At 41.6% G+C, this 27,976-nt stretch overlaps 1 protein-coding gene across 1 annotated transcript in view; it reads right to left on the reverse strand.

Moving 5' to 3' along the window:
* Positions 1-7,131: 7,131 nt before the first annotated feature.
* The window catches only part of LOC148842429 (glycosyltransferase BC10-like), a 28,818-nt gene continuing 7,973 nt past the window's right edge, over positions 7,132-27,976 (reverse strand). Inside the window, exon 3 of the mRNA XM_088956519.1 lies at positions 7,132-8,165. Within this exon, the coding sequence (XP_088812645.1) occupies positions 7,527-8,165 (639 nt within the window). The 3' untranslated portion in view covers positions 7,132-7,526. The remainder of the gene's footprint in view (positions 8,166-27,976) is intronic.

The raw sequence follows: 27,976 nt of genomic DNA on the forward strand, positions 1-27,976 counted from the left end.
CTGGTCCAACCTTGAAATCGGGTTAGGTCCACTCAAGTTGTTTTGTTTTTTCTTCTTAAATTTTTGATACAAGGTATATTCGTTATTTTAAGAAAGAAAAAGAGAAAAAAAAAGTTGGGACTTGAACGTAAAGTGAGGGGTGGGAAAGGAGGTTGGCATATTATTTAAGGTATTGACCAAACGAGTAGTCTTCTTCGCAAAACAACTTTAATATGTGAGTGTTTCGGCTTCTTGGAAATTGTCATATCTTACTTGTTCTACTGTTTGGAAATTGGAAATTAAATAAAGCTTCTAACCGAAGACATGATGATGCCCACCAAGCATCATGGTTCATTGATCGTTATTCGTTTCATAATTTTTTTGGTTTGTTTTCAGAATCCAATCGAGTCTTAGGTGAGAATCTGCAATCAATAATGTTGAAGAGTTTTTGAATAAATCTTTTATGAGATAGTAGTAGATCAAATTGAGAGAAACATGAGTGATTTCAAAAAACTTATATTCATTTGTTTGATTCACGCTCTTTAAATAATTTTTGAAGAGTCATTGAGTAGATAAAGGTATTGGTTCAAAAAAGGCATATTGAACAATCACAATTTCAAACATTATGACTATTAAAAAGACAGTTAATGACTATTAATTTTAAATAGTGCTCATTGGTCACACCCGATCAAATCATAATCATTGATGTTTCAACGATAAGCAAAATGCGCTTCTAAAACACCTCATTGCACCATACACACATGTGCATTGATGTTTCAATAGCGAGCAAAGTGGGCTTCTAAAGCATCTCATTGCGTCGTACACATGTATACATTGATGTTTCAACGGCGAGCAAAGTGCGTCTCTAAAGCGCTGCATACACAAGCATGCGCGTTTCGTGGTAGCAAGCCTCTATACTCTCCTCTTATATTTCTAATGAATATAAATAAGCTCTAATTTAAAAACTCAAAACAATTTTAGTAATTTTCCAATGTGGGGCAAGTTGAAAATTAGTTTTACTAAGAGAATAAACCATTTTCCAAAATATGTGTGCAAGTGTATTTTTCATGTAATTGATCAATTAAACCCCATTAGATTTAATCTCTAATGAGATTAAGATTAGAGATTAAGATCTAACAATTCCCCACTTTGATTGATCAATTACATAGGTCTCTCTCAATCCAAACTACTATGACATAGTTATGCATACAAAAGATGTTTTATAACTTAAATGTTTTATTAGTACAAATATTTTAGAGCCTTGTCAAAGTTATTAGTAGAAATACCTTAAACCAATTACTCAAACTCTCATAAGAAGCAACACTACTTCTATATTCACATAAGTGAAGTTCCATTATATGTTCCATTACTTTACATATTTCAGAATTTTATTAAGAGTTTAACTCAACATCTCATCATAACGGACAACACTGTTTATGTTGTAATAGGAAATTTCACAATGCTAGTACTAACAGTAACATTGCAGTAACTTATTGTTACATATTAAATCCAATAATGATGTTTTTAGTTTAAGTCAAGTTATCATTACCAGTGACTAAGTAAAGGGTTTTAATATCATTTCTTTAGTTGTTGTTCTTATCAATTCTTTGGACAAACCTTTGATAAGAGGATCAACCAAGTTTTTACTTGACTTTACATAAGTTATAGTGATGACTCCGTCTTGAACCAGTTACTTAACAAAATCATGTCTCATACTTGTATGTGTAGACTTATCATGATAAGTACCACTATAGGCTTTCGACAAAGTTGTTTCACTATTATTGTATATGGAAATTGAAGGCATAGGATTAAGCCAAAGTTTTATATCCAATAATAAATTCTTAATACATTCAGTCTCTTTTCTAATAGTCGTCAAAGCTATGAATTCGTATTCTATGGTCGAGTGAGATATACAAGTTTATCTCTTAGATGCCCAAGAGATCGCAACCCCACCAAAGACGAAAATCCATTCAGAAGTGAACTTGTTATCTTCATTACCGATAAACCAATTAGCATCAATGTACCCTTCTAGTACAATTGGATAATCACAATAAAATAAGCTAAGCTCCAAGGTCCTTTTGAGGTACCCAAGAACTCTCCCAACAACCTTCTAATGCTCTGCACTGGGATTATTTGTAAACCGACTAAGTTTACTTACTACATATGCAATATCTAGTCTACTACAAAGCATAACATATATTAGACTTCCTATTGCACTAGCATACTAAAATTGTGCAATTGCTCTACTAGAATTTCCTACTAGCTTTATACTAGAATCATATTGTATGTTATATTTTTTAAATCTTAAATGCTTAAATTTTTCAAGTATTCTCTCAATAATATGTGATTAGATTAATGTATAACCCTTATTATGCTTTTTAACTTTTATTCCCGATATCATATATGTTTCTCCTAAATCTTTCATTTTGAAAGCAAATGATAAGTAGTTTTTAGTTTCATTTAGATCAATCATATTAGTATCTACAATAAGCATGTCATCAACATAAAGACATACAATCATACCATAATTTTTAGTAAACTTTGAGTAAATGTATCTATTAGCACTGTTGTGTTTAAAACTAAAAGTTAGAATGAAAGAATCAAATTTCTCATATCATTGTTTGGGTGCTTGTTTTAAATCATACAGTGATTTAACTAGTTTACAAACTTTCTTCTCATTTTCAGGAAGAACAAATCCCTCTAATTGTTCATATATAAACTTTTTCATTTAGATCATCATTTAAAAAAGTAGTTTTAACATCCATTTGATGAATAGATAAGTGATATATAGGTGCTAGTGAATACATTACATAAGTATTCTAATAGAAGTTAAACTTACCATTGGTACATAGGTGTCAATGTGGTTAATCTATTCCTTTTAACTGAATCCTTTGGCTATCAATCTAGCTTTAAAAGTTTGTACAGTTCTATTAGTGTTGTATTTTCTTCTAAACACCAATTTACATTTGATTGGTTTTGATCCTAAAGTCAAGTCTACTAGTACCCATGTGCTATTTGACATTACTGAATCTATTTCATCATTTATAGTTTTCTTCCAAAATGCAGCATCTCTAGAGGTCAAGTCCTCATTGTAGGCTTTTGGGTCATTTTCAATATTCAATACAATGGGTATTTTATTTAAAACTTTTTATCTATTAGACTCCACTAAGAAAACAAATGATTGGGTAAAGATAAAATCAGAACCTAAATGTTTTTTTGTTCTTTGTCTTTAACTTATTCTAGGTTCTACTATAGGTGTTACAATTGTGTCATTTCTTCTCTCAGTCTCATTGTTACCAATAGGTATTCAGATTTGAGTTTCTCTTTTTAATTCTCTGTTATTTTTTTGTGGATTCAAAATATAGTTTATTTTAAAAAAAAATCAACATTTTTAGATTCAATTCTTATAGTGGACTCTAAATCTAAAAGCTTATAGGCCTTTTTATATTCTACATATCCAACAAACATGCTTCTTTTTGCTATAAGTCCTAACTTGGTTATCTAGAACTCTCTAATTTACTAAATGGCAGGTTCTGAAACAATCCTATAGACACTTATTATTAACTCTAGAAACAATCCTAATATGTAAATGGCAGGCTATTAGGAATGCTTCCCCCTACAAGTTTAAGGGTGCATTAACTTTCATTAGCATATAGTTTATCATTTTTGTAAGTGTTTTGTTTTTCCTTTTGGTCAAATCATTCTATTAAAGGGTATAGGGAGCAAAGCATTGATATACTATTCCAAATTCTTCACAGAATGAATTAAATTCATTATTAAAGTACCCAACACCCATATCACTCCTAAGTATTTTAATTTTCTTTTTCAATTGATTTTCAACTTCAATTTTGTATTGTTTAAACATGTCAAAGGCTTCATCCTTAGTTCTCATAAGGTAGACATAAGTGCATATTGAAAAATCATCAATAAAAGTTATAAAATATCTCTTACCTCCTCTAGTTAATACATCATTTAGTTCACATATGTCAGAATGAATTATTTTTAGAAGTTGAGAATTTCTCTCAATACTTGGTAAATGTTTCTTAGCCATTTTAGATTTTACATATGTCCCACATTTGTCATTTATTTCATTGCTATAAATAATTAAACCAAGTTTACCCATGTTCTTTATGGATCTAAAATTCAAGTGTGCTAATCTATCATGCCATAAAGAGAAAAAATCAATAATATAAGAAGAAAAATTTCCTTCATTAATACTCAATTTGAGCATACCATTACAATCATATTCATTTCCAACAAACATACATTTTTGCATAGGATTAGTTTGTCGGATTTTAAAGGCAACTTTAAATCCCCTCTTGCAAATAATGTTTACTGAAACCAAGTTCTTCCTAATGTCAAGAACACGGAGAACATTTAGGAGAGTTAGTATATTTTCGGAGGTGAAGTTCAATTCCATGTTGCCACTTCTAATAACTCTGGCACATATTTGGTTTCTCATCTGTACTTCTTGACTATCGGTCACTTCTTCATATGTTTTGAACAAGGACTTGTCATTGTAGACATTGATTGTGGCACCTAAATCAAACCACCATCTAGAAGATGGTTCTGTCATATTCACTTCAGTGATCATGGCCATCAGATTGTCTTCCACCATATTTGCAGATTTGGTTTCACCTTTCCGATGTCGGTAGACTCGAGCATAGTGCCTATTTTTTTCACAAATATAGCATGATCCTTTCTTATAGTTGCTCTTCTTGAAGTGCACATCATTCTTCTTTACTTGTAATGCAGGATTAGTCTTTTTCGGTCCATTTTCCACAAAGTTTACCTTAGAATTCAGCATACTTGCTAGGGTTTTATCCCTACTATCTCTAATCCGAGACTCTTCTTTAATACAAAGGTGTTGAATTTGCTCCAATGTAAGTTCTTCTGTCTTGTGCAGAAGCTTCTTCTTGTAATACTTTCAAGAGGGTGGAAGTTTGGAAATTATTGCTCCCACTTGGAAAGATTCAGGAATGATGAAACTCAAAACAATTTTAGTAATTTTCCAATGTGGGACAAGTTGAAAATTGGTGTTAATAAGAGAAAAAATTATTTTCCAGAATATGTGTGCAGATGTATTTTTTATGTAATTGATCAATCAAACCCCATTGAATATAATCTCTAATGAGATTAAAATCCAGCAGTAGATTGCAGGGTTATGTTAAACCAAATACCCCATAGTTTAGTGCAGTACATTAAAAGATCTAGGAACCTTGTAGTGCACTTACTAGCCAAAAAAGCACTATCTCTCACATCAATATTTAACTGGTCCGATGTTCCAGGCTTTTTGCTTCAAGCTTTCCTAAATTGTACACCGAACGACTCAAGTTTATTCTCATGCCATTCGGTGTAAATATATATATATATATATATATATATATATATATATATATATATATATATATATGATGCCCACCAAAAAGAAAACTAGGGTTGTTTACAGGTTGGTTTGGTTTAGTTGCATTTAGTTTTATCAACCGAACCAAAATAATCGGATTAGATTTCAGATCAACCGAAACCAACTAACAAACAGTGTAACCAACCCCATTTTTCATTTTGTTTTACATTGGTTTAATCGGTTTAAATTAAACCGAACCGAAATAATGCTTTTATAACATAAAATGTCAATCTGCCCATCTACCCACACCTACAATTGCAATCCGCCGGCTGTTGTAGTGTCAAACTTCATTAATTATGTTATCTCCTCATCTCAAAAAGTTTGTCGGTTACTTTTTTAAAGACAAAAGCACGTAATAGTATGAAGGTCATGTTTGTGTATAGCGGTTCGGGTCGGTTTTAAACTGAAACCGACCGAATCATTTTAGAAACCAACCATATCGTGTCAAATCGGTTTGGTTTGGTCAATTTGACCGGTTTACAATAGTTTGTAAACAGCCCTAGATGTAGGTTCTTAGTTTTTAAGAACGGCTAAACTGATGGAACTGAAGGGGCTGAACTAAATGAATGGTTGGGATGATTACTGCAGCCCTTAATAGTTTGTTAAAGGCATTCAGTTCACTGTTCACCGCATGTCATATAGACACTACTAAATGTTGATGCCCCTCTCTCTCTCTCTGTTCATGAGTCATGAGTCATAAGTCATGACCATGACCGTGATTAACATGTTCTAAGATATTCTGATTCAAAGTGTTCAACCGGTCATAAATTCATAATTAATTAATATGCGCATGACATGGGTAATTAAGTAGCCGTCCATGCATTAAATGACCATCCATCTAAGCTGGGCCCATGTCGCAAGCCCTCCAAATTGGAACAAAAGCGAAGTTACATCCAACACACACCTCACAACTCTTACTATGACCTAAGATTTGCTTAAATTCAAAGTTAATTAAGATTACTAAAATAAGGTTCTTTTAAATTGCTTTTGGTTTAAGATATTCCCCCTACCCCACCCCACTATAATCCTTGTTCTCTGCTTTATTTCACCTTTAAATGAGAAGCTTTCCTCCACTATTTCAAGTAGGGAAAATTGTTTTCTTTTCTCTATTACGGACGAAAGAGTTGGCTTAACGGCTGGAAAGCGGAAAAAACTATCCAATATCCAGCACCTACTCGAAAGATTGTTTAAGACAGTGTGGGCCTAATGTCCTACACTTTTCTCAAGCCCAAAAGTTGGCTGGGACCAGAAGAGAATAACGCAACTCATCCACGCTTCTCTACCACACAAATATATGGATCGCGGTTGCTTACAACAGCAATATCCAGTTCAAATTATGAAGAAACGCAGGCTCTCTGCAAGCCTCGGACACGGCAACATGAATCACAGCAAATCACATCATAGGAATTAGGAAACAGGATGCAGTCTCTGGCTTCAAGGAAAAAAAGCCCAATTGTGCAAGTGCAATTGCAAAGAATGATGCCTTATTTGGATGCCGCATGAAGTGAACTGATTGCGCTATGGTTTTCCATTACATTTCGGACGTCAGAACAATAATTCACAATTTAAGATGGACCAACCCCCTTCCAGGTCTTTTAACATTTCCAGGTGGCAACCTGAAACTAATGCATTTCAACTTTCAAGTGACGGTAGCTCAATTGAAATACTGTTAAAATAAAACCAAGAACAAAATGCTATAGAACTGAAGATTGTAAGAAAAGGAACAAGAAAACCACCGGAGGGAGATCTGCACTCGTCAAGTTATCATAACATACGCAGCTAAAAAAAAATACATGAAAAGATTGAAACTCCAAAAAAAAAAACATGAATACTATTAACTCGGTTAACAGATGTAGGGTGTGAAACCCAAGTCTGTCTCCTGTCTTTCTGTACATCCAAAAAATGCTTCTATGAACCATGTATAAAGAGTGCAACCACATATATCCATTAGAGAGGATATTTTCAGACCTAATCTCAACGTTTACACCACCGTCATATCACCTAAAGCATTTTATAAAGGAACCCAGATAGTGTTAAGTCATAAAAAGGATCCAACCTCCTGCTTCTGTGCAAACCCAAGCTCCCACTGCCAGACAGGCACCACTTCAGTGCAGCAGCAAGAAACATTCTGAAGTGGTTTTGTTCAATATCCAAAATACTTTGGTGCCAAAAAGAATAAAGGCTCTAATGTACTTGGAGTAAATTTCCTCGCAAAGAGATAACATACAGAAGAAGGCTGGTTATTGTAAAGACAGCTATGACCTTCGAGAATCCTCTTCACGAAATCCTCTGTAATATCAGCTCTCCCAAATGTAGCTGGGTGAGCACCACCCCTTGACCAGTCCACCCAAGTTATGCTTCTATTTGCCAAGAGCTGTGCTGCCTGAATAGTCAGCATCGTTGGGAAATAATGTTCATCCACATAACAATTTGGTTTACAGAACTCTTCAAACTTTGGGTAGAATGTGACATCCCCTACTATATTGATTGCAAGCTTCCTATTAATCTCAAACCACTGAGATCCTTTACGCCATTGAGTGATGTTGACCTCAGGTGCCATGTTCTCATTATAACGTCCTCTACCATATGGCCCCGGATCATCAAATGCACCAATAAAACTATACCTGGATCTTGCTATGTAGTTGTAGATAATGCTGAAATTGTAGAGAGGAATGCATGATTCAGACACAAGAACAAACCATTCATTGGAAATATCAAGTAATGCATTTGCTAGGAGTCTTCTTTCAGCATCACACATGCTCATCTTCCCCCATTCAGACACCTGCACACAGCGAAGCCACAGAATTTAGAAACTCATGGCTAGAGAGCACAAAAAGACCCGTTCTATTCAAACATGCACGAAAAATTTTTCCAGGTATCAATAAACAGCCATGGGTTCTGAAACAGATTAGACAGTCTACTATACTGAAAAATTTAGCATATTTGTCTCTGAAGTCACTAATATCCCTAAACTGAGTGCAGGCAACACCATACACGCACAAACTTCAACGCAAACACAACTCAAAAAGAATGTCCTATTGCCAGCCCACAAAAGTAGAAAAAGCATACTAAGAATAAGTAACAAAAAAATCCAGTAATAATGCAGAAAAAACAAACCCAGCATTAGATGCTTAAACAACATAAACCAACAATTATAATGAACTCTTGGTTCAATTACAAACAATGTGTTGCTATGTTACTGATGGGGGCGGATTTGGCCCTCTAGTGAAATTGTGACACCTGGCACCTCATGCAAACCAAGTGCAGCCTCTTGACATTTGGGCAGCTCGGGAAGCTCGGGCAACTCGGCAGAGCTTGCCACTTACAGACAGCTCGGTATGGCTCGCCACAGGCAGCTCGGCATAGCTCGGGGAGCTCGGTATAGCTAGGGGCAGCCCGGCATAGGTAGCTCGCCACAGGCATCCTGGCGTCTCACGAAGAGCTTGCCACTTAGGGGCAGCTCAGCATGGGCAGCTCGCCACAATGCAGGTAGCCTGGTGTCTTACGAAGAGCTCGCCACTTAGGGGCAGCTCAGCACTTACAAGTAGCTCGACACTTAGGGGCAGCTCGGCGTATCGCAGGAAGATCTCCTGCCTGACAACCGTACCTAACAGATCCGGAGACCTGGGCCCACGTCTCTCACTAGGCGGCGCCGTGCTTGCCAGTCCTGAGAGTTGTCCCTTGACTGGCAGGGCCATACTCTGCAGCAGCCACCTGCACCCGCCACCTCAGCTCTGGCAGTAACGGTTGTGGCAGAGAGACAGAGGCGGTTACACCTTACTTGACAGAGGCTGTTACGCCTAATTTGACAGGACACCACTATATAAGGACTCCGACCCCCAAAGACAAGGGGGAGAGAATGAAAAAATGGAAGTAATCCTTGCTCTCTAACTCTCTCATTTCTCTCCAAGCTCCCTACAATCAGAATGCTAACTTAGGCATCGAAGAGTCCCCGCGGGGAAAATACCCCCAGGTCCTTTGATTCGGTTCTCGCAGGTTCCTCAGCTCCCGCCGCCTACAAAGAGGAGGAAAAGATAGATTTCTCACAGGTCCCTCAGCTCTCGCCGCCTACAAAGGAGAGGAGATCACCTCATGCCGAGGGCAATCGGGTTGCACTACACCAGGGAGCTCCACCATCCCCTGAGTTACAGGCCGCCTAGGAGCAGGTCAAATGACAAGTCCACCCAGGTAGCTCACCGCCAGGGAGCTCGTCACCAGGTAACACACCACCAGGGAGCTCGTCACCAGGTAGCTCACCACCAGGGAGCTCGTCACCAGGGAGCTCACCACCAGGGAGCTCACCACCAGGGAGCTCGTCACCAGGTAGCTCACCACCAGGGAGCTCGTCACCAAGTAGCTCACCACCAGGCAGTTCGCCACCAGGGAGCTCCATCGTCCTCTGAGTCACAAGCCACCTGGAAGCAGGTCAAATGACGAGGTACTTAGCCAAAAAAATTGATACATCACAAAAATCGGTACACGACCAGAAACGGTTACATCAGTTACAAATAGATTTCCACCAAGTGGCTCACCACCAGGCAGTTCGCCACCAGGGAGCTCCATTGTCCTCTGAGTCACAAGCCACCTGGAAGTAGGTCAAATGACGAGGTACTTAGCCAAAAAAATTGATACATCACAAAAATTGGTAGCAACCAGAAACGGTTACATCAGTTACAAACAGATTTCCATGAAACAGCTTATTTTGTTTATGCTCAATTTTTAATGTCTACAAGATGGCCTTTCTCACTGCCAGTGGTTGTTATCAACAGAATTGAGCAACTTCTCTATCAGTTCACATGGATTGGCAAAGACATCAATAAGAATTGCCGTTGGGTTATCAAAGAGCATGTATACATTTAAAAAAGTGAAGTGGTCCAGGGAGCTTTTACCTAGCCTTCTATAAACCATTTCCCCTACTTCTGCTCCACACCTCAAGATCTGTACTTTCCTACTTCACACAGAGAAGAAACAAGCATATAATCTTACAGCTTAACAATCTACTAAAGATGGCAGAAAACTAATATAATTAAGAAAGTGAACCTGCATTACATATACAAATACAAAGCAGGATTTTTTATCCTTACCAATTCTAAACAAAACAAAATGCTGCAACAGTCAGTTTGCCATTTACTCCACATGACTAACCAAAATACCAAACCACTTCCAGGGACATGCTGACCAGGCAAAATCAATGTTTTAAAATGCAGAGGCATGATGTGAGGCACTCCACTACCAAGAGGCATGAGGCATAGTTCAGAACGGAAGAGGCATAAACCTCCCGAACACAAGAAGGCATAAGCCTGCTGAAGAGAAGTTCTTTTCCTTTGTTTTCTTTCTTCCTTTCTGCATGAGGCATAGACCTCAGTGCCATCCATGCCTCCAGCATACGCCTCATGGTGTTTTGAGTATGCCTCAAACGCCTTTAAAAACATAGGGTTAAATATCAGCCCTTCTTTTGTACTTGGGTTGAAACATTTTCAAACCAAAAATCCAATGTCAGAACACTTTATCACTAATAGCAGTCCAAACTCCAATCATCACTACCAATGCTATACATGTAGTAGCATTCAGGTTATTGGTACCTAGTTCACCATAGTAGCCAACTGCCAACCACCTCCTCAGTATGAATAATCAAAGCTCTGTGAGGGACAATTTGATAAGACCAATCATGTGGAGTTGTATCAGCATCCAACTCCATGTTTTGGATGATCTATAATACACAAAACATACTCTTTTATCATGTTGCAGAACATGCATTACCAAGTGAAACATTTCACTAATAATCAAGATTCAATGTATCAATACAATATGTCCAATACCTTGAAATGGCTGGTGGGCATGGTGGTGTTTTGTAATTTTGTGTAAGGCTGAATTCTGGTTAGAGTTTTCCTATTTGTTGGGTGATTTCTCATCACCAATTTGATGTAATCTTTGATGTGCCTTTTTTCATTTAATAAAATTATCTTTTTTAGTTACTACCAAAAAATACGATATGTCCACCCATACACTAAAATAGAGGCATTAGGTGATTTCACTGTTTATTCTCTTCCATCATTCTATACTTTTCAGTACCATATCCATTGTTAAAATTGTGGGCCTTTAAATCATTTCCCACTACTCCAGCCCATGTCCTTTTAGGCCTGCCCCTATCTCTTCTAGACCCTTCAACTCACTAACTCCATATGTGCTCACTCCTGCCACCTGTACCATTACCCATTTTTGCTTTCACATAGTAATTGCCAATCCATACAAAAAGCTATTACAACTCATATTCGAATTGCTTTTGCTCTACCTATCAACTTTTGATGTAGTTAAAAAAATAAAATAGGGTCAAATCTATCTTCCATCAGAAAGAATTCATTAACCAATATGAACACAAATTTGAAAAAGATAACAAGTGGCATAAGAATTCCAGAAAAGAGACACCTACTCACATGGTAAAATCAGCATCCCTTTAGATAACAGATGTATCAAACAAGATAGATGTGCTCTAAGAAAGCAAAGAACTTCATCCTTGTCTCTGCACCTGTACCACACAAGTGCTTCTCTCACAAGTACACCAAAATTAGGACCATCCATCATCTTTGGTACTTCACACCAACATTAGGGCTGTACATCAATACAATCTAGCCATACAGCTATTATTGTCATTAGTAGTCAGGGATGCTGACTGAAGAGGCCATTATGGTAACAAACACAGACTTTACATGAGGGATTCACCAAGTAATACACTCCTTTTTCCAGAAGGAAAACAGACCTTGATGTTGGAAGCTGACCAATCATCCCTGCTCAGCCTAATGACGCATTAAGTAGCTATTAGCAGTTGGTGATGAGATGTTCAGAGCAAGGTTCAAAATTTCAAAGGTGTATTGTATCATATCTTTCTAATACTGGTACACCCATCTAAAGGTTTTTTAAGTAATTATTGTTTTTAATAATTAAAACATATAATAATATGCCCAAAACTCAAAATTTGAAAAAAAAAAAAGAAAACAAAGGTCAAAGTATCAATACACCCCTTCTGCTGCATCAGAGTGTATTTGAATCTTATTTCAAATAAAGATGTCCAATTAAAGAGAAGGTACATGCTTTACAATGACTGCCTTCATTTTGAGCTTCCTGACTTGTCATCAAGTGAAAATAAAGAATTTCCTGGAACTATGTCAATATGACATTTCCTGGGCAATTTGTATACATTGTTGAATCAGGTTACATCATGTATGTACATAATTTAGTTGCTTTTGATGACTCACCAAAAGAACAAAACTAGAGTGAGCTAATGCTCTCCAAGAAAACTGTAAAACTAACATGATGGAACAGATGCATGTGCTAGTGCACTAGCAAGAAGCAGCTTTAAGCCAGATTACTTGCTTAGCTCAGAATCATGTATGGGAACTCCAGCACACTCCAGCTACATACAAATTTCTAGGGAGGCCTATGCCTAGAGTATATCTGGGGCACTGGGGAATGCAAGTAGGGGTGTCAATCAGACTGGATTTGGTCCAGTCCAATCCGATCCAACGCTGGTCCATTTACAAATGGACTGGACCAAATCCAATCCAAATCTATACAAACTAGATTAGATCCAGTCCATTTGAAATGCAAATGGATTGAATTGGGTCCAACCCGGTCCAAACTAAATGAAAATTCAAAAAATACTTGAAAACCCAGAAAATGTGAAAAGGGCACAGAAATGGTTTCTTGAAACAAATAATTGGCCTTTGGACACATCTTGTGTGCGCAAGCCAAGCATTCTACTTAGTTCTAGTAGTGATTGAGGTGAATATCTCAATCTCAAAGCATAGGAGTATAGAAGCAAACGAGCAATAAGTCCCCATTCTATTTGAAATTTTTAATAGCTGGAGGGTCCCACCACCTGTTCCAAAATTCCAATCTGAAGGCTATCAAATGCATTGCCTTGGCTGTGCTTTGGGACAGCAGATCATCCCACTGAGACATAAGAGTCTAACTAAGGCACCAATCATCCTGATCATAAAGGTACACCAGTGCTGCCACCAAAGCATTTTGTTCTTTCAAACCTCTGAAACATACTCTGAAAACCCTGTTTGCTTAAAAAGTATTGCAGCTGAAAGCATGGTTCCTGTAAGGCGATCATCAAGTAAATTCTATGTAAGGGATATCAGTACAACACCTCAATAATGGAGGCATGAATGTTATCATGGTTCAGTTTCTCTGTAACAAAATTTCGCAGAGCTAAATTCCAAAATTTCACCGCAGCGCCTTTCCTCTTCCACCCTGATTTGTGATTTGTGAAACAAATTCTTCTGTAAAATTGAAACCCTCGAACATTCAAATCCTTATGTATGAGCCTGTGCATTGGTTGTAGATGCTGCTCATTCAAATAATTTTCTAATCTCCCAAATTCATCAAGGGTCAAAACTTTTGTTTTTTCTTATGTATGAGCCTGTGCATTTTTCTTTCATTCTACTTTTCAAGGGTCAAAACTTTTCTGTTTTACAAATTTTGGTGTCATTAGTTAGGTATTTCAGTTATATATTGAATGAGACCAAGATCTTGTAAATCCAATGTGTCCTGCAGAAGTTATGATCAGTCTAGTGATAGGGGTCAATCAGTAATGGAAATTAGTTTTTTTTATTTGTTTGGGTATCTCTTGGTCTTTCTGCTTGCCTAGTTTTAGTAAGATTAATAATGGATATTTGGAGTTATTTAGGAATTGGAGTTTTAAAAAGTGTCTCTATGGGTTATCTATTGGGTTGCCTTAGTTTCTGTAGTGATACAGTGCACCAGACCTAATATTTTCTTGTGGTCCCATCCATTATGTTATTCAGTTATTTATTCCATTATCTCTATCTTTATTTGCTGATTATTGTACTGTTATAGGTTGCAAGGTACTTCCGTCTTTCTACATTATGCTATGTTGGCACATGTAAATAATATTGTTTGGGGTAGCAGGAGCATAACACTCTGCCCCCTTTCTTTTCTATTTTTCTATTCTCCTTTCTTCTTCTCTTCTATTTTTTCTCCTCTCTTTCTTTCTTTCTTTTCTGGACTAATTACATCCTAAACCTAGTTCTCTTAACAGCTGTAAATTCAAGTGTTTTAGAAGTTGCTTTTAGTCAGCTTTTTGACTTTAAATTGGAACCTGTAAAGAGAGATCTAAGCCCTTATGTTATAGTTTTGCATAATCATTGAAATTGTGTTTTCTTTTTTTTTTTTTTGAGAAAAGGTAAAGTGCTGTAAAACAGCATATACAACCTCTACATATCAGCAGAACAAAGAGCTGTGCACCTCAAAAGACCTGCACACCAATTTGCTCTTTGCTAATTACAAAAATAGAATAATATTTTGGCAAACAGGGAACTCAGAAAATCTTTTTTGGGCTGTACTGTAAACTTTCGGTCAACACTCATGCTGTGAGTGATTGGCATTGTACTACTCCTTTACTAAATTCAATAAAAGTTTCTGTTTCCAATAAAAAAAATTACAAAAATAGAGTATCATAAGCACAAAAATAACTATAGTGAATGTTCCCAAAACATTTGTGCACTGCAACCCAGGAGTAGACTCTAACCTCAAAGAGCCTTTACAATATCTTCTTCCAACTTTCCTCCTTAAAACATTCAGGCATTTCTTTCCAGACACAGTCCATGCTAGGGCTAAAGGAATGACTCCACAAATCACCCTTCCTTTCCTACTTGGCCCAGGTAAGTGTTGTCAACCTTTCGGAGTATCCACCAGAATCTCTGGAAAGCACCACTGAACCCCAAAAAATGCCAAACAGCTTTGCCCATGATACCAAAACTACAATGCAAAAAGAAATGATTCACCATTTCCAAATTCCTGATACAAAAGGTGCAGTTAAAATTGTCTACATAGCAACCCCTCTTCATGATGATGATGATGATTCATCCCAACTGTATGGGGTCGTCTACATGAATCTTGGTTGAGAGGATGAAGGTTTTCAATGCAAGCCTGGTTGATAGGTTTGTTGGAACCAATTTGGAGGAGAATGTGGAAGCCTGGGCGACCTTCAAATGGAGAAAGGAGAGAGTCTTGGGAGCGCGAAAGTTGAATGGTGGCTCGTTATTCTTCATGTTCCACAAAATAGAAGATCTTATGATCTTAGATTATGCCAGTGGTTTCCAGCAGCAAGTCTGATTCAATAAGGTTGGAGAATAAGACCAATTTGGATTGAGGTTTTGGAGATTCACCTGCATGCATGGTGCATATGCTCTTTTAAGCTCTTTTAAAATGATTGGGGAGTACTGTGTTAAGTTTCTGAGCTCTAATGACCAGAACAGAAGGTGCAAGAAAATTGATGTTGCAAGAATCTTAGTGGAGGTAGAGAAGATTTCTGCTATTCAACTTCATTAGTCATTCTATTTGTAGAAGAATATGAGCTAAGGATCTATGTAGAGGGAGAGGACCACACGTTTTTTAGGGCAGTGCACAGTAGCAAGAGAGGAGATGATGGTAGGGGAGAGAAGAGAGTTGACAGAGGGTGAAGTCTTAGGTTCTCAAACCTGGAAAGTTGGGGGAAGTGAATCATCGCTTGAAGGTTGAGGATGATGGAAAGGAAAGGTCAGGGGGTAAAGAGGTAATTTTGAGAGGGATTGAGGTGTTAAGTATGAGACATCTGGATGAAGATGGTGAGGAAGGTTCAGTTGACTGTGTTTTGGAAGATGGGAGATTAAAAGAGGCTTTTGATGGTTGCAGTCGATATTAGGCGAAAAAGGCATCCGGAGTGGGGTCCACTTACGTTTTTGAAAAAAAGGGTTTTAAAGAATGACACCATAGTTTTTAAGGTGCCAAGGCAAGGCTAGGCGACAGGGTGGGTGCCTTGTTGCCTAGGCGATGGATTTTCTTTCAAGTAAAACCATATATCCTAGGGTAGTTCCCTAGGTTCCATAACCATCTTTCCTTAATAATTATCCATAATTTTCATAAGAGAAGTATAAATTTCATGTTTTAAGTTTAGAAAATCAACATTTTATGAGAAGAAAAGGAACAAAGGAAAGAAAAGTAAAAAAATATAAGGACTGAACCCTTACTTTTGTTATAGGAAAAGAAGAAAAGGTGGAAGAAGAAGATCTGTAAGAAGAAAACGCGTTGATTAGACAAAATTTTAAGTTCTTCCCCTGCTTATTGGTTCAGGTTCTGAAATCTTTGAGAATCCGATCAATGATCAAAACTTCGATATGATATGCCCCGTATCGGGTGTATTGTATTGTATCTTTGGCGCCCCAACACACATGTTTACATGTGTTTTCAGAAACCCACTTTTTAAAATAATATATATATATATATGAAATTGAAAACCAAAGGAATAAAAAAATAAGGGAGTATCGTTATAACTATCGATACACCTCTGTCGATACACAGAGGTATATCGATACTTTGAACCATGGGTTCAATACAGCAGTTAGCAATGCTTGTGTTGATTAAACCCTAACAAATAAGAAAATAATAAAAAGAAATTAGTACATAAACACATAAAATGAGTATTCTAGTTTAATAATGCCCATTTTATAATTATAATGTCAAGAAATTAAAAATTTTAAAGTATTTTATAACATAGTGCACAAAACTACTTGGTGACTGGGCAAGGTGAGCCTCCAAGGGCACCTTGACAACCATGAATGACACTTGTCTTAAAAAATTAAAGATCACTAAAGGGAGAGGCTTCAAGTCTAAGCCTTTAGTCCCAAGGAGAAGAAGACAAGGCTGTTTGAAAATTCGAGAAGGGGAGGTTGAAAACTGGGTTTGGGTGGTGGTGAGATATGAAAGTAGTGGAAAGAAGAGCATGGTTTCAAAGATGATAGCAAATCGAGATGGCCCTGAGAAGCTTCAAAGATCCAATTGTCATGAATATGACTCAGGTAAACAGTGAGAGGAGAATTGTGAGAAGGAAAGGGCAGAATCCAATTGGAAGGAAGATAAGTTATTTATTTTGAGTCCTTCTTGGTTGAGATTCAAAAGGAAGTGATACAGGAGGGGTACTCGACTTTGAAAGGTCAGGTTTTTGTAAGGTTAAAGGGGAGGGAGGAGGAGACAGAGCTGGGACATTAAGAAGGGAAGGGGAGGAGGGGAGTTCATTGAATGGGGTAAAGACAAAATCTCGGAAGTCATTGTTTGTTCAAACGATATGAGCATGGAGGATGAGAATGGCTCATCAAAAGGTTGTGTGGAATTCCTAAAAGCCAAAGTTTCAACTAGTAGACTCAGAGTGGATGTGAGTAGGAAGAGAAAAGGTGCAATTAAGGAGACAATGGTGGCTTGGAGGCATTAAAAAAGGCCCGAGGCACAAGTAAGTCTCATGTAATCCATGTTACTAAAATTCTTTCAAGGTTAAGAGAAGGCTTGGTTAAGGATGATCTAACTAATAAATATAAGAGAATTTATAAAATGGTTAAAAGATCAAGGTTTCGAAGAGGGAGAGGTTGAAGGGAAAGGGCTTGAATCTCAAGCTTCAATTTGGGATAAAGATTCAGCTATCGACTTCACTTGAAGAGAGAACGAAGAAGACCATGGCTGGGGAAGGAGAGGTTTGCTACGAGGATAGAGACGGATGGGAAGAGATTTTCAAGGGAGATTATTAACGATGCTATCAAGAAGGGGGTTGTGGTTGTTTTTCTTGTCATGTGCTTTGTCTTTATTGATTTCTGTCGTTTTGTGTTTGCTGATTGAGTGCTATCTTGACACCCTGGAGATGATTGTGATCATCTTGTTCCATCTTTTTTTTTAATAAATTTCTTTTATACTTACAATAGAAAAGCACTTTTCTCCATATAGAATAGCTGGCCTTACAACTATTTTATAGAATTTTCCTTTTAATATAAGTGGTATTCACCTATCACAAAAAAGTCCAGATGCACCCCTCCATTTTGCCCATCCTACTCTAATTCTTTGATTGGCATCCTCCATATAGAATAGTTGTATATCCTTATTAATACTCGTATTATCACTAAAAGTGCATGTCATTTCTATAGCATTTGTTAATAAGCTTAACTTTGCATTTAAGCCTTCATTAGTTTCATCAATTAAAATGATGACATCCACAAACAACATGCACCATGGAACTTCCTCTTAAATATGTTTAGTCAATTCATCTATGATCAATGCAAATAGATAAGGGCTAAGTGCTAAACCTTGGTGAAGACTCATCATAAATGTAAAATCTGAAGTTCCTGTTACGATGTTCTAACATTGGTCGTTGCCATTGTCATTTCAAATATATCCTTAATTAGATCTATATACCTATTTTGAATCCCTTTATTTTCCAAGACTCACCATATTATCTCTTTAGATACTCTATCATCTGCCTTTTCTAGATCAATGAACATCATATGAAGATATTTGTTCTTCTCTCTGAACTTTTATATCAATCGTCTCAAAAGAATTATAGCTTCTAATGGATGATCTCCTTGGCATAAAGTGAAAGTCGTTCTTTGATCCACTTGTTTCAAGTTGTAATCTTTGTTTAGTTATTCTCTCCCTATGTTTCATAGGTAGCTCATGAGTTTAATCTCCCAATAGCTATTACAACTTTATACATCACCTTTGTTCTTAAATATAGGCACCATACCATTGTTTCTCCAATCATCAGGCATCTTCATTTCTTTTTTATGAACAAACAGAAACTTTTCTTAAACTTTAAGATAAGACTATACAAGCATCCCTTAGAGAGGCATGATATGCTACCTAACTGAGCCCAAAACAAATTATCCCTATTCAACCCTTGCTTAACCAATGCACCTGCTGATGGTGCGCAATCCAGCTGGTCTTAACTGTCAACGACCTTGTCTCCGACTGGAGCAACAGGGAGCCTGAAACGGAGAAGATGAGGAATCTCCGGGGAGGAACCCAATGAGATTGCTCCGAAGCTCAAGTTAGTATTCTCTTGAAGGCAAGATAAAACCAAATGGCGCAAAGTTCACATACCTTGTTCTTGGGGGGCAGGGAGCCTTTTATAACCACCTCGCGCACTCACTCCTAAGCTTCTGTCAGGTCGGGTATGATTATCTCTGCGCTCCTGCCAGTTCGGGTGTCATCACCTCTGCTGGGACAAAACCGCCACTGCTCTCTTTGTCGGAGCCGTCTCTACAACTGGAGATGGAGGTAGCAGGTGGTGGTGGTAGGTGGCCGTTGGAGTGCGGTTGTCAAGCGTCAGATCCCAAGTCAGTCAGGTGCGCCGCCCCTGGGTACGGACTTCCTCAGTGTCAGGTGAGGTACGGTTGTTCAGTTTGGTGTCCTGGAGGTGAAGTGCTAGAGTGGTGAGCGAGGTGAAGTCTTGAGTTCGGATAGGGGAGTGTCCCGAACTGTCACGGGACGGGCCAGTTCGAGTCGTTGCGTTGTGTGAGGCTTGGGGCCTAAGGGAGAGTTCGGGCTCCTTGTAGGGAGTTCGGGCTCCTAGTAGGGAGTTCAGACTGCTGGTTCCTCCCTTCGGTGCTCGCGCCTTGGGCGCGCTGTTGTGCCGAGTTGTTGCCTTTGCCACGTGTTGAGTGATTACAAGGTCAGGCCAAATCTTCCTTCATCATTTGCCCCCCACTCCTCGTGCTAAGGGTCTTGCCCTGGCGCGGAAGTTCACAAGGTGGCAAGTGGATTTGTCCCGTACTTCGAATTTCGGTTGACTGATAGCGCGAGGTGCGTTGTCAGGTTCTTGGGGTTTCTCGAGCACTCAAAAGACAGGAAACGCGTCAACCTACCTACAAATGCTGACAGACGTGACAGCGCGCACCTTATTTAAAAAATTCAAAAAGCACGCCTCTGGAAGACGTGACAGCGCACGCTTTTTTTCAAGAAGCGCGCCGCTAGGGGACGTGACAGCAGGCGTCTTTTCAAATTTGAAAATGTGTCGTTGCCGCCTTTAATGTGAGGAGACGTGCGCTTTGAGTTTCGAGAGACGTGTGGCCAGTCACGTCTCGGTCACAGGAGACGTGCGGTCAGCGCGACTGCGGGCTGTCGGATTGGCTTTGATCTGAGCCGTTGATTCTTGGTTACTATGGGTATAAATAGTGGGGGACCCCAGTCGCTTTGTCACTTCTGCGCTTTGCTTCTTGAGCTCGCATCCAAGTTTCAACTCGCGTCCAGGCTTTTAGTTCGCACTCAAGATTTTAGCTCGTGTTTCAAGTTTCCGCAGTCCGTTCAAGCCTTTTTCTAGGTGAATACTTTCCTGGAATCCTTCTCCTCCCGATGTCTAGCTCGGATAGCTCAGACAATTCTTCAAGAAGGTCTGGTGCAAGTTCTACGAACCGATTTGCATCCCCCAACGGTCTTAGCAAACCTGGGGTAGAACTTAAGGAAGAGTTCGAGCCCGTAGGCCGAGTCGCCTTGGGCAGTTTGGCGTCCACCTCTAGTCGAGGTCGGATGTTAGACAAGTTTGGGCCCTCGACAATGACGCCCGAGGGGCTTCAATCCCTTATTACCCAATTTAACCTGCCTGGGGAGTACGCCTACATCATACATTCGGGCAGTTTCCCCTGGGAGCACAGTCCTGATGAGATCATGATATTCCGGAAGCAGCTCGCTGCGGGGTTGCGCCTGCCTTTCCACCCTCTCCTTGTCGAGGTCATGAACCACTTCGGCGTTACTGTCGGCTAGCTTCACCTGAACTCCATTCGTAACTTGGTGGGGACAATCTCCCTATTTTGCGAACAGGGCTTTCCTTTAGACTTGGAGATCTTCTCTTCCATTTTGATGCTTAAGAAGCAAGCGGGTCCCCTTCCCAAGCGTAGGCAGGCGTATTACCTGTATCCTCGCCCGGGTTTTAAGCTTTTACATGAACTTCCCAACAAGGTCTCGGTGTGGAAGCAGGACTACTTCGGGGTGCGAAGTGTATTGGGGTGGCCGTTTCAGACCGGGTGGGGAATGGCCGCCCCTGACTCCGGTGTTACGCTTGATAAAGAGACGATGAAGGGCCTCCGGTACTAGGTGCGGCTTGGGCTAAAATGCCATTAGTATCTGACGGAGGCCAAGCTCATTGCGGCTGGCCTGAGTTCGGGTAGGTTCCTTACTCGGAGGTTTTTTGTTTTTGCTGTTCTTTTGTTTTTTTCTGATGTCGAACTCTTTTTTGCAGGTGTGGTGGACTCAGAAAGGACTCGTGGTGGGCACTTGTTTCAAGGCATGAAGAGGAGGAAGCGAGTCACCAAACGAACTCGTGTCAAGCTGCCCCGAGATGCGGAGACCGATGTACTAGACTACCCGTCAGAGGATCCGCCCAGGGAGCCCGAGATGGCTCCTCCAATGCAAGAAGCGGCAGGGGCCCCTTATGCTGAGACTACTTACACGGGGGCTCCCGCTTACTCTGGGTCTGCTTATACGCGAGATGGGCCCTCAGGCTCGGGAGCCCAAGGCGAATTCAGGAGTGTGTTGTCGCTAAACCACACTCTTCAGAAGAGTAGTGAGGCCATTTACCCCGAGGAGGTCACGGTGTGGACCGATCTCCCTTTGAACCAGGTGGCCTATCGTGCAGTCACTCATGCCATAGTGGTAAGTCAGATTTTTTGTCGAGATCTTTTGCTTTTATCCCTCTTGCTGTAGTTCTTCTTATCACTTGTTCTTTCCTTTTGGTAGGTGAACTCTTCTATCCATGCCTTGGCGGCCTAGGTGGAAAGGAGCTCGTGGCAGGCGCGAGCTGCCGAAGAGGCTCTCTGTGCTGCCGAGACGACATCCCGAGCTGCTGAGGCGGCTGCTCGCGCTACTAAGGCGACTGCTCGCGTTGCAGAGACCAGGCAGGCGAGGTCTCAAAGAGATGCCGAGGCCATGGGAGTAGTGATGAAGGACATGGCGTACCTGAGGCTGAATCTACAGCATCAGGTTGAATACCTTCAGGAGGATATTAGAGAGAGGACGCAGATCTTTTCTCAAGGCATCGAAGATGCCAAGAAGATGGTCGTCGATGAGTACATCGCCTCGCCGCGCTTTGATGACCTGATGGTGGCCTCGTATAGAATGGGTTTTAAACTGAGTCGTTGGATGATCCGGAACACGTACCCCGAGCTCGATATCAGTGCCATATCCACTTCATGCATAACTTAGGAGATGGCCAACGCTGCTGATGGTGAGACAGATTCCGAGGGCGAGGCAGGACCTTCGGGTATCGTTGAAGTGCCTTCTGATAATGAAGAAGTAGCTCCGGGCCTGTGAAATGTAAAATTTTTTTTTTCCGAAATGTACACTCCCTTATTTTGAAATGGAATGACTTTTCTTTTGGTTAAGTGTTGGTTGTTCTTTCTCCCGATCTGACCATATTTTCCGAACTGACCATATGCCCGATCTGTTTCTTGCCCGGGTTACTGCACTCGCACGGCCTGTTTTGGTGTTAATACTTAGTTTCTGAGATGCCGATGTCCCCGTTAATACTTAGTCTCTAGTAGCGATTTTGTCTACTTCGCTTGGTGGTCTATAGGTAGTATCGCCTTAAGTTGACAATGTTCCACGCTCGGGGTACTTGTTTGCCCTCTAAGGTTTCGAGCTCGTATGCCCCCCCTGAGCGCTTTCTTTACTCTGTAGAGCCCTTCCCAATTTGGTCCAAGTTTGCCCACGCCGGGTTCGGGTACCATGATCTTACGTAGAGGTCGCCAACGCGGAAGCTCCGCTTCTTTACTCTGGCATTGTAGTACCGAGCTACTTTTTGCTGGTAGGCCATTGTCCGGATGTGCGCGAGGTCTCTTACCTCATCCAGTAGGTCGAGGTTGGTAGATAACTCGTCTCCGTTTGTCTGATCGTCATATGCTTCTAGTCGCAGTATAGGTATTTCGATTTTCGCTGGGATTACCACTTCAGTGTCGTAGGTGAGGTTAAAGGGGGTCTCTCCCATGGCGGTTTTTTCCGTAGTTCGGTGAGCCCATAGAACACTTGGTAGCTCGTCCGCCCACAACCCTTTAGCTCGGTCTAGTCATGCTTTCAGTCCGCGAAGGATGGCACTGTTGATTACTTCAGTCTGACCGTTTGCCTGCCGGAGTGCGACCGGTGTGAAGTTCTGACGAATTCCCATATTTTGGCACCATTCTTGAAACTTGATATCCTTGAACTGCTTGCCGTTGTCGGAGATCAGTACCCGAGGTAGCCCGAAGTGACATACTATGTTCTTCCAAAAGAAGTTCTGTATGTTTCAGGCTGTAACTGTTGCCAGAGGTTCAGCTTCTATCCACTTTGTGAAGTAATCTACTGCCACCAGTAGGAACATTCTCCCACCTGTTGCTGGCGGGAATGACCCCAGGAGGTCAATGGACTGGTGAGGTACTTGGGGTCAGCAGTAGGCTGATGGTGGATATTGGCATGCTTCTGACACTTGTCGCATTTTCTGACACTCCTCTGGTGGGCTTCAGTGGAGAGGAAGTCAGGCCTCTCGGGAAGATAACAGTACCTATGGAAGTTGGCACATGGCCTTGTGCGATCAGACTCAACCACGATTTACTGGTGGTCGCGACCCCCTCCCCATACAATGCCATAATAGAGCGGCCAATTACGCATATTCTGTGGGCAGTGGTCTCCACCTACTATCTAGCAATGAAGTTCCCCACAAACTTCGGTGTGGTGGTAGCGCGGGGCGACCAGCTTGAGTCCCACAAGTGTTATGTTGCCGCCCTGAAGGGAAAAACCAAGGCAGCCGACGACCTCGAGCTGGAGCGGCCTACGGAGCAGGGCGAGGAACGAGCTTCGCCCACAGAGGAAATAGTCGCAATCCTGACCTCGGTTATGGATCCGGCTCGAACGCTACAGATCGGTGCTTCCATCAAGGAGCCTCTACGAACCGAACTGGTGAGTTTCTTACTTCAAAATTTAGATCTTTTTACATGGTCCGCGGCCGATATGCCCGGTATTGACCCTAGCCTTATAACTCACAAACTTAACACTGACCCTGTAGTCAGACCCATTAGACAGAAAAAACGCAACTTAGCCCCGGAGCGCTGGAGGGCGGTCGACGAGGAGGTCGAAAAGCTCCTCGCAGCGGACTTCATAAGGGAAGTTCATTACCCGAGCTGGGTAGCTAACCCAGTAATGGTGAAAAAGGCAAACGACAAGTGGCGCATGTGCGTCGACTACACCGACCTGACTCGAGTTTGCCCAAAAGACTGCTTCCCCTCCCCAGAATTGACCGCCTAGTGGACGCGACCTCGGGACATGAGTTGCTAAGCTTCTTGGACGCCAAATCAGGCTACAACCAAATCAAGATGGACCAGTCCGATGAGGAAAAAACCAGCTTCATAACCGAGTTTGGCCTGTACTGCTACAAGGTCATGCCCTTCGGACTGAAAAATGCTAAGGCGGCTTCCAAATACTTGTAAATAAGCTGTTTCGACCCTTAATTGGCACGAAAATAAAATGTTATGTAGACCACATGGTCGTTAAGACACAGTTCTAATAGGAATTAATACAAGACTTAGATTCTGTCTTCCAAATTCTGCGTCAATATAGCATGAAACTAAACCCCAACAAATGTGTCTTCAATGTCACCTTGGGTAAGTTCCTAGGGTACATTGTCAACCGGCGTGGTATTGAGGCCAACCCGAACAAAGATAAAGGCCATCCTAGACATGAGACCACCCCGAAAAGTAAAAGAAGTTCAAAGGCTAAACGGCCGCATAGCCGCTCTGAGCCGCTTCATGTCCAAATCGACAGACCGTTGTCTGCTTTTCTTTAAGGCAATCAAAGGCAAAGGGTTCGAATGGACCCGAGACTGCCAGCTCGCGTTCGACGAGCTAAAGAGCTACCTCGCTACTGTGCCAACCTTAGCCAGGTCCGAGGAGGGCGACGAGGTGGTCAGTTCGGTACTAATAAAAGAAGTAGATCGGGCCCAGCGGCCTGTCTATTATTTGTAAAATTCTGCAGGGAATAGAGACGAGATACCCGCAGATAGAAAAGCTAGCATACGCACTGGTAATTGCAGCTCGGAAACTCCGTCCATATTTCCAGGCTCACACCGTCATCGTCTTGACTAACAAACCTCTGAGGCATGTCTTACTCAAGCCCGAGGTTTCCAGTCGGCTGACGAAGTAGGCCATCGAGCTCAGCGAGTACGACCTCCAATATAAGCCACGAACTGCTATTAAGGCCCAAGACTTAGCAGATTTTATCACCGAGTACACGTTCAGCCTCGAAATCCCTAGGCCGATTGAGTCCAAGATCCCCAGTTCGGGTGAGCCCGGAGCTCCCAAGCCAATAGAGTCTGAACCCCGTGAAGTGTAGCCAGTGTGGCATCTCTCCTGGTTAGGCCAAACGCGAACAGAGATGAGGAGCCCTGGATACTTCATATAGATGGCTTCTCGAACCAGCAGGGCAGCAGGTTGGAATAGTCCTACGCGGCCCGGGTGGCATGAAATTGGAATACGCACTACACTTTGAGTTCGCGGCATCCAACAACGAGGCAGAGTACGATGCACTGATAACCGAGCTGAACCTAGCGCAAAAGGTAAGAGCAAAGCACATAGTTATTTGCAGTGATTCCCAGCTCGTGGTCAACCAGGTTACGGGCGAATACGAAGCACGCGAGCTCTCTATGATCGCATACTTGGCAAAAGTAAAGGAGTCTCTACTCAACTTCCAGTCACACTTCATTAGGCAAATCCCGAGGTCAGAGAACACTGAGGCCGACGCCCTATCCCGGTTAGCCAACACGAGTCACAACACCACGAGAACCGTGTACATAGAGGACTTACCTCGGCCTAGCATTCTCGGTGGGGCAAAGGAGGTCACTCCCGTCCTTGAAGCAGAGCCGAGCTGGATCGACCCATTCGCGAGCTTCTTGCTAGATCGAACCCACCCTGCGAACCGCAATACAGCCAAGAGGGTGCAGCGTCGGGCAGCCAAATACGTCATAATAGACGAACGGTTGTACCGACGGTCCTACACGCTCCCCTACCTGCGTTGCTTGCGACCTGCCGAAGCCGAGATCGTACTCCGCGACAATCATGAAGGTCTGTGCGGCGGACACCTAGGGGGCAGAGCCCTTGCCCAAAAGGCACTTCGACAAAGATACTACTGGCCAACGATGAATGCAGAAGTTGTCGAGCTTGTCAGAAAATGCAACAAGTGTCAGAAGCATGCCAATATCCACCATCAGCCTGCTACCGACCTCAAGTGCCTCACCAGTCCATGGCCCTTTGCACAATGGGGCATCGACCTCCTGGGGCCATTCCCGCCAACAACAGGTGGGAGAATGTTCCTACTGGTGGCAGTAGATTACTTCACAAAGTGGATAGAAGCTGAACCTCTAGCAACAGTTAAAGCCCGAAACATATAGAACTTCTTTTGGAAGAACATAGTATGTCACTTCGGGCTACCTCGGGTACTGATCTCCGACAACAGCAAGCAGTTCGAGGATATCAAGTTCCAAGAATGGTGCCAAAATATGGTAATTCGTCAGAACTTCACATCGATCGCACTCCCGCAGGCAAACGGTCAGACATAAGTAATGAACAAAGCCATCCTCCGCGGACTGAAAGCACAACTAGACCGAGCAAAAGGGTTGTGGGCGGACGAGCTACCAAGTGTTCTATGGGCTCACCGAACTACGAAAAAAACCGCCACAGGAGAGACCCCCTTTAACCTCACCTACGGCACTGAAGCGGTAATCCCAGCTTCGTGGGCAAACTTGGACCAAATTGGGAAGGGCCCTACAGAGTAAAGAAAGCGCTCAGGGGGAGCATACGAGCTCGAAACCTTAGAGGGCAAACAAGTACCCCGAGCGTGGAACATAACTTAAGGCGACACTACCTATAGACCACCAAGCGAAGTAGACAAAATCGCTACCAGAGACTACGTATTAACGGGGACATCGACATCTCAGAACTAAGTATTAACACCAAAACGGGCCATGCGAGTGCAGTAACCCGGGCAAGAAACAGATTAGGCATATGGTTAGTTCGGCAAATACGGTCAGTTCGCGAGAAAGACCAACCAACACTTAACCAAAAGAAAAGTCATTCCATTTCAAAATAAGGGAATGTACATTTCGAAAAAAAAAAATTACATTTCACCGGCCCGGAGCTACTTCTTCATTATCAGAAGGCCCTTCAACGATACCCGAAGGTCCTGCCTCGCCCTCGAAATCTGGCTCACCATCAACAGTGTTGGCCATCTCCTGAGTTATGCGCGAAGTGGATATGGCACTGATATCGAGCTCGGGGTACGCGTTCCGGATCATCCAATGGCTCAGTTTAAAACCCCTTCTATACGAGTCCACCATCAGGTCATCAAAGCGCGGCGAGGCAATGTACTCATCGGCGGCCTTCTTCTTGGCATCTTCGATGCCTTGAGAAAATATTTGCGTCCTCTCTCTAATATCCTCCTGATAGTATTCAACCTGATGCTGCAGATCCAGCCTCAAGTACGCCATGTGCTTCACCACTACTCCCATGGCCTCGGCATCTCTCTGAGACCTCGCCTGCCTGGTCTGTGCAACGCGAGCAGCCGCCTCAGCAGCTCGGGATGTCATCTCGGCAGCACAGAGAGCCTCTTCAGCAGCTAGCGCTTGCCTCGAGCTCCTTTCCACTTAGGCCGCCAAGGCATGGATAGAAGAGTTCACCTACCAAAAGGAAAGAACAAGTGATCAGAAAAACGACAGCAAGAGGGATAAAAGCAAAAGAGCTCGACAAAAAATCTGACTTA

Source organism: Nelumbo lutea, chromosome 8 (genome assembly GCF_056320005.1).
Source record: "Nelumbo lutea isolate HS-2025 chromosome 8, American lotus-T2T, whole genome shotgun sequence".
Taxonomy (NCBI): Eukaryota; Viridiplantae; Streptophyta; class Magnoliopsida; order Proteales; family Nelumbonaceae; genus Nelumbo; species Nelumbo lutea.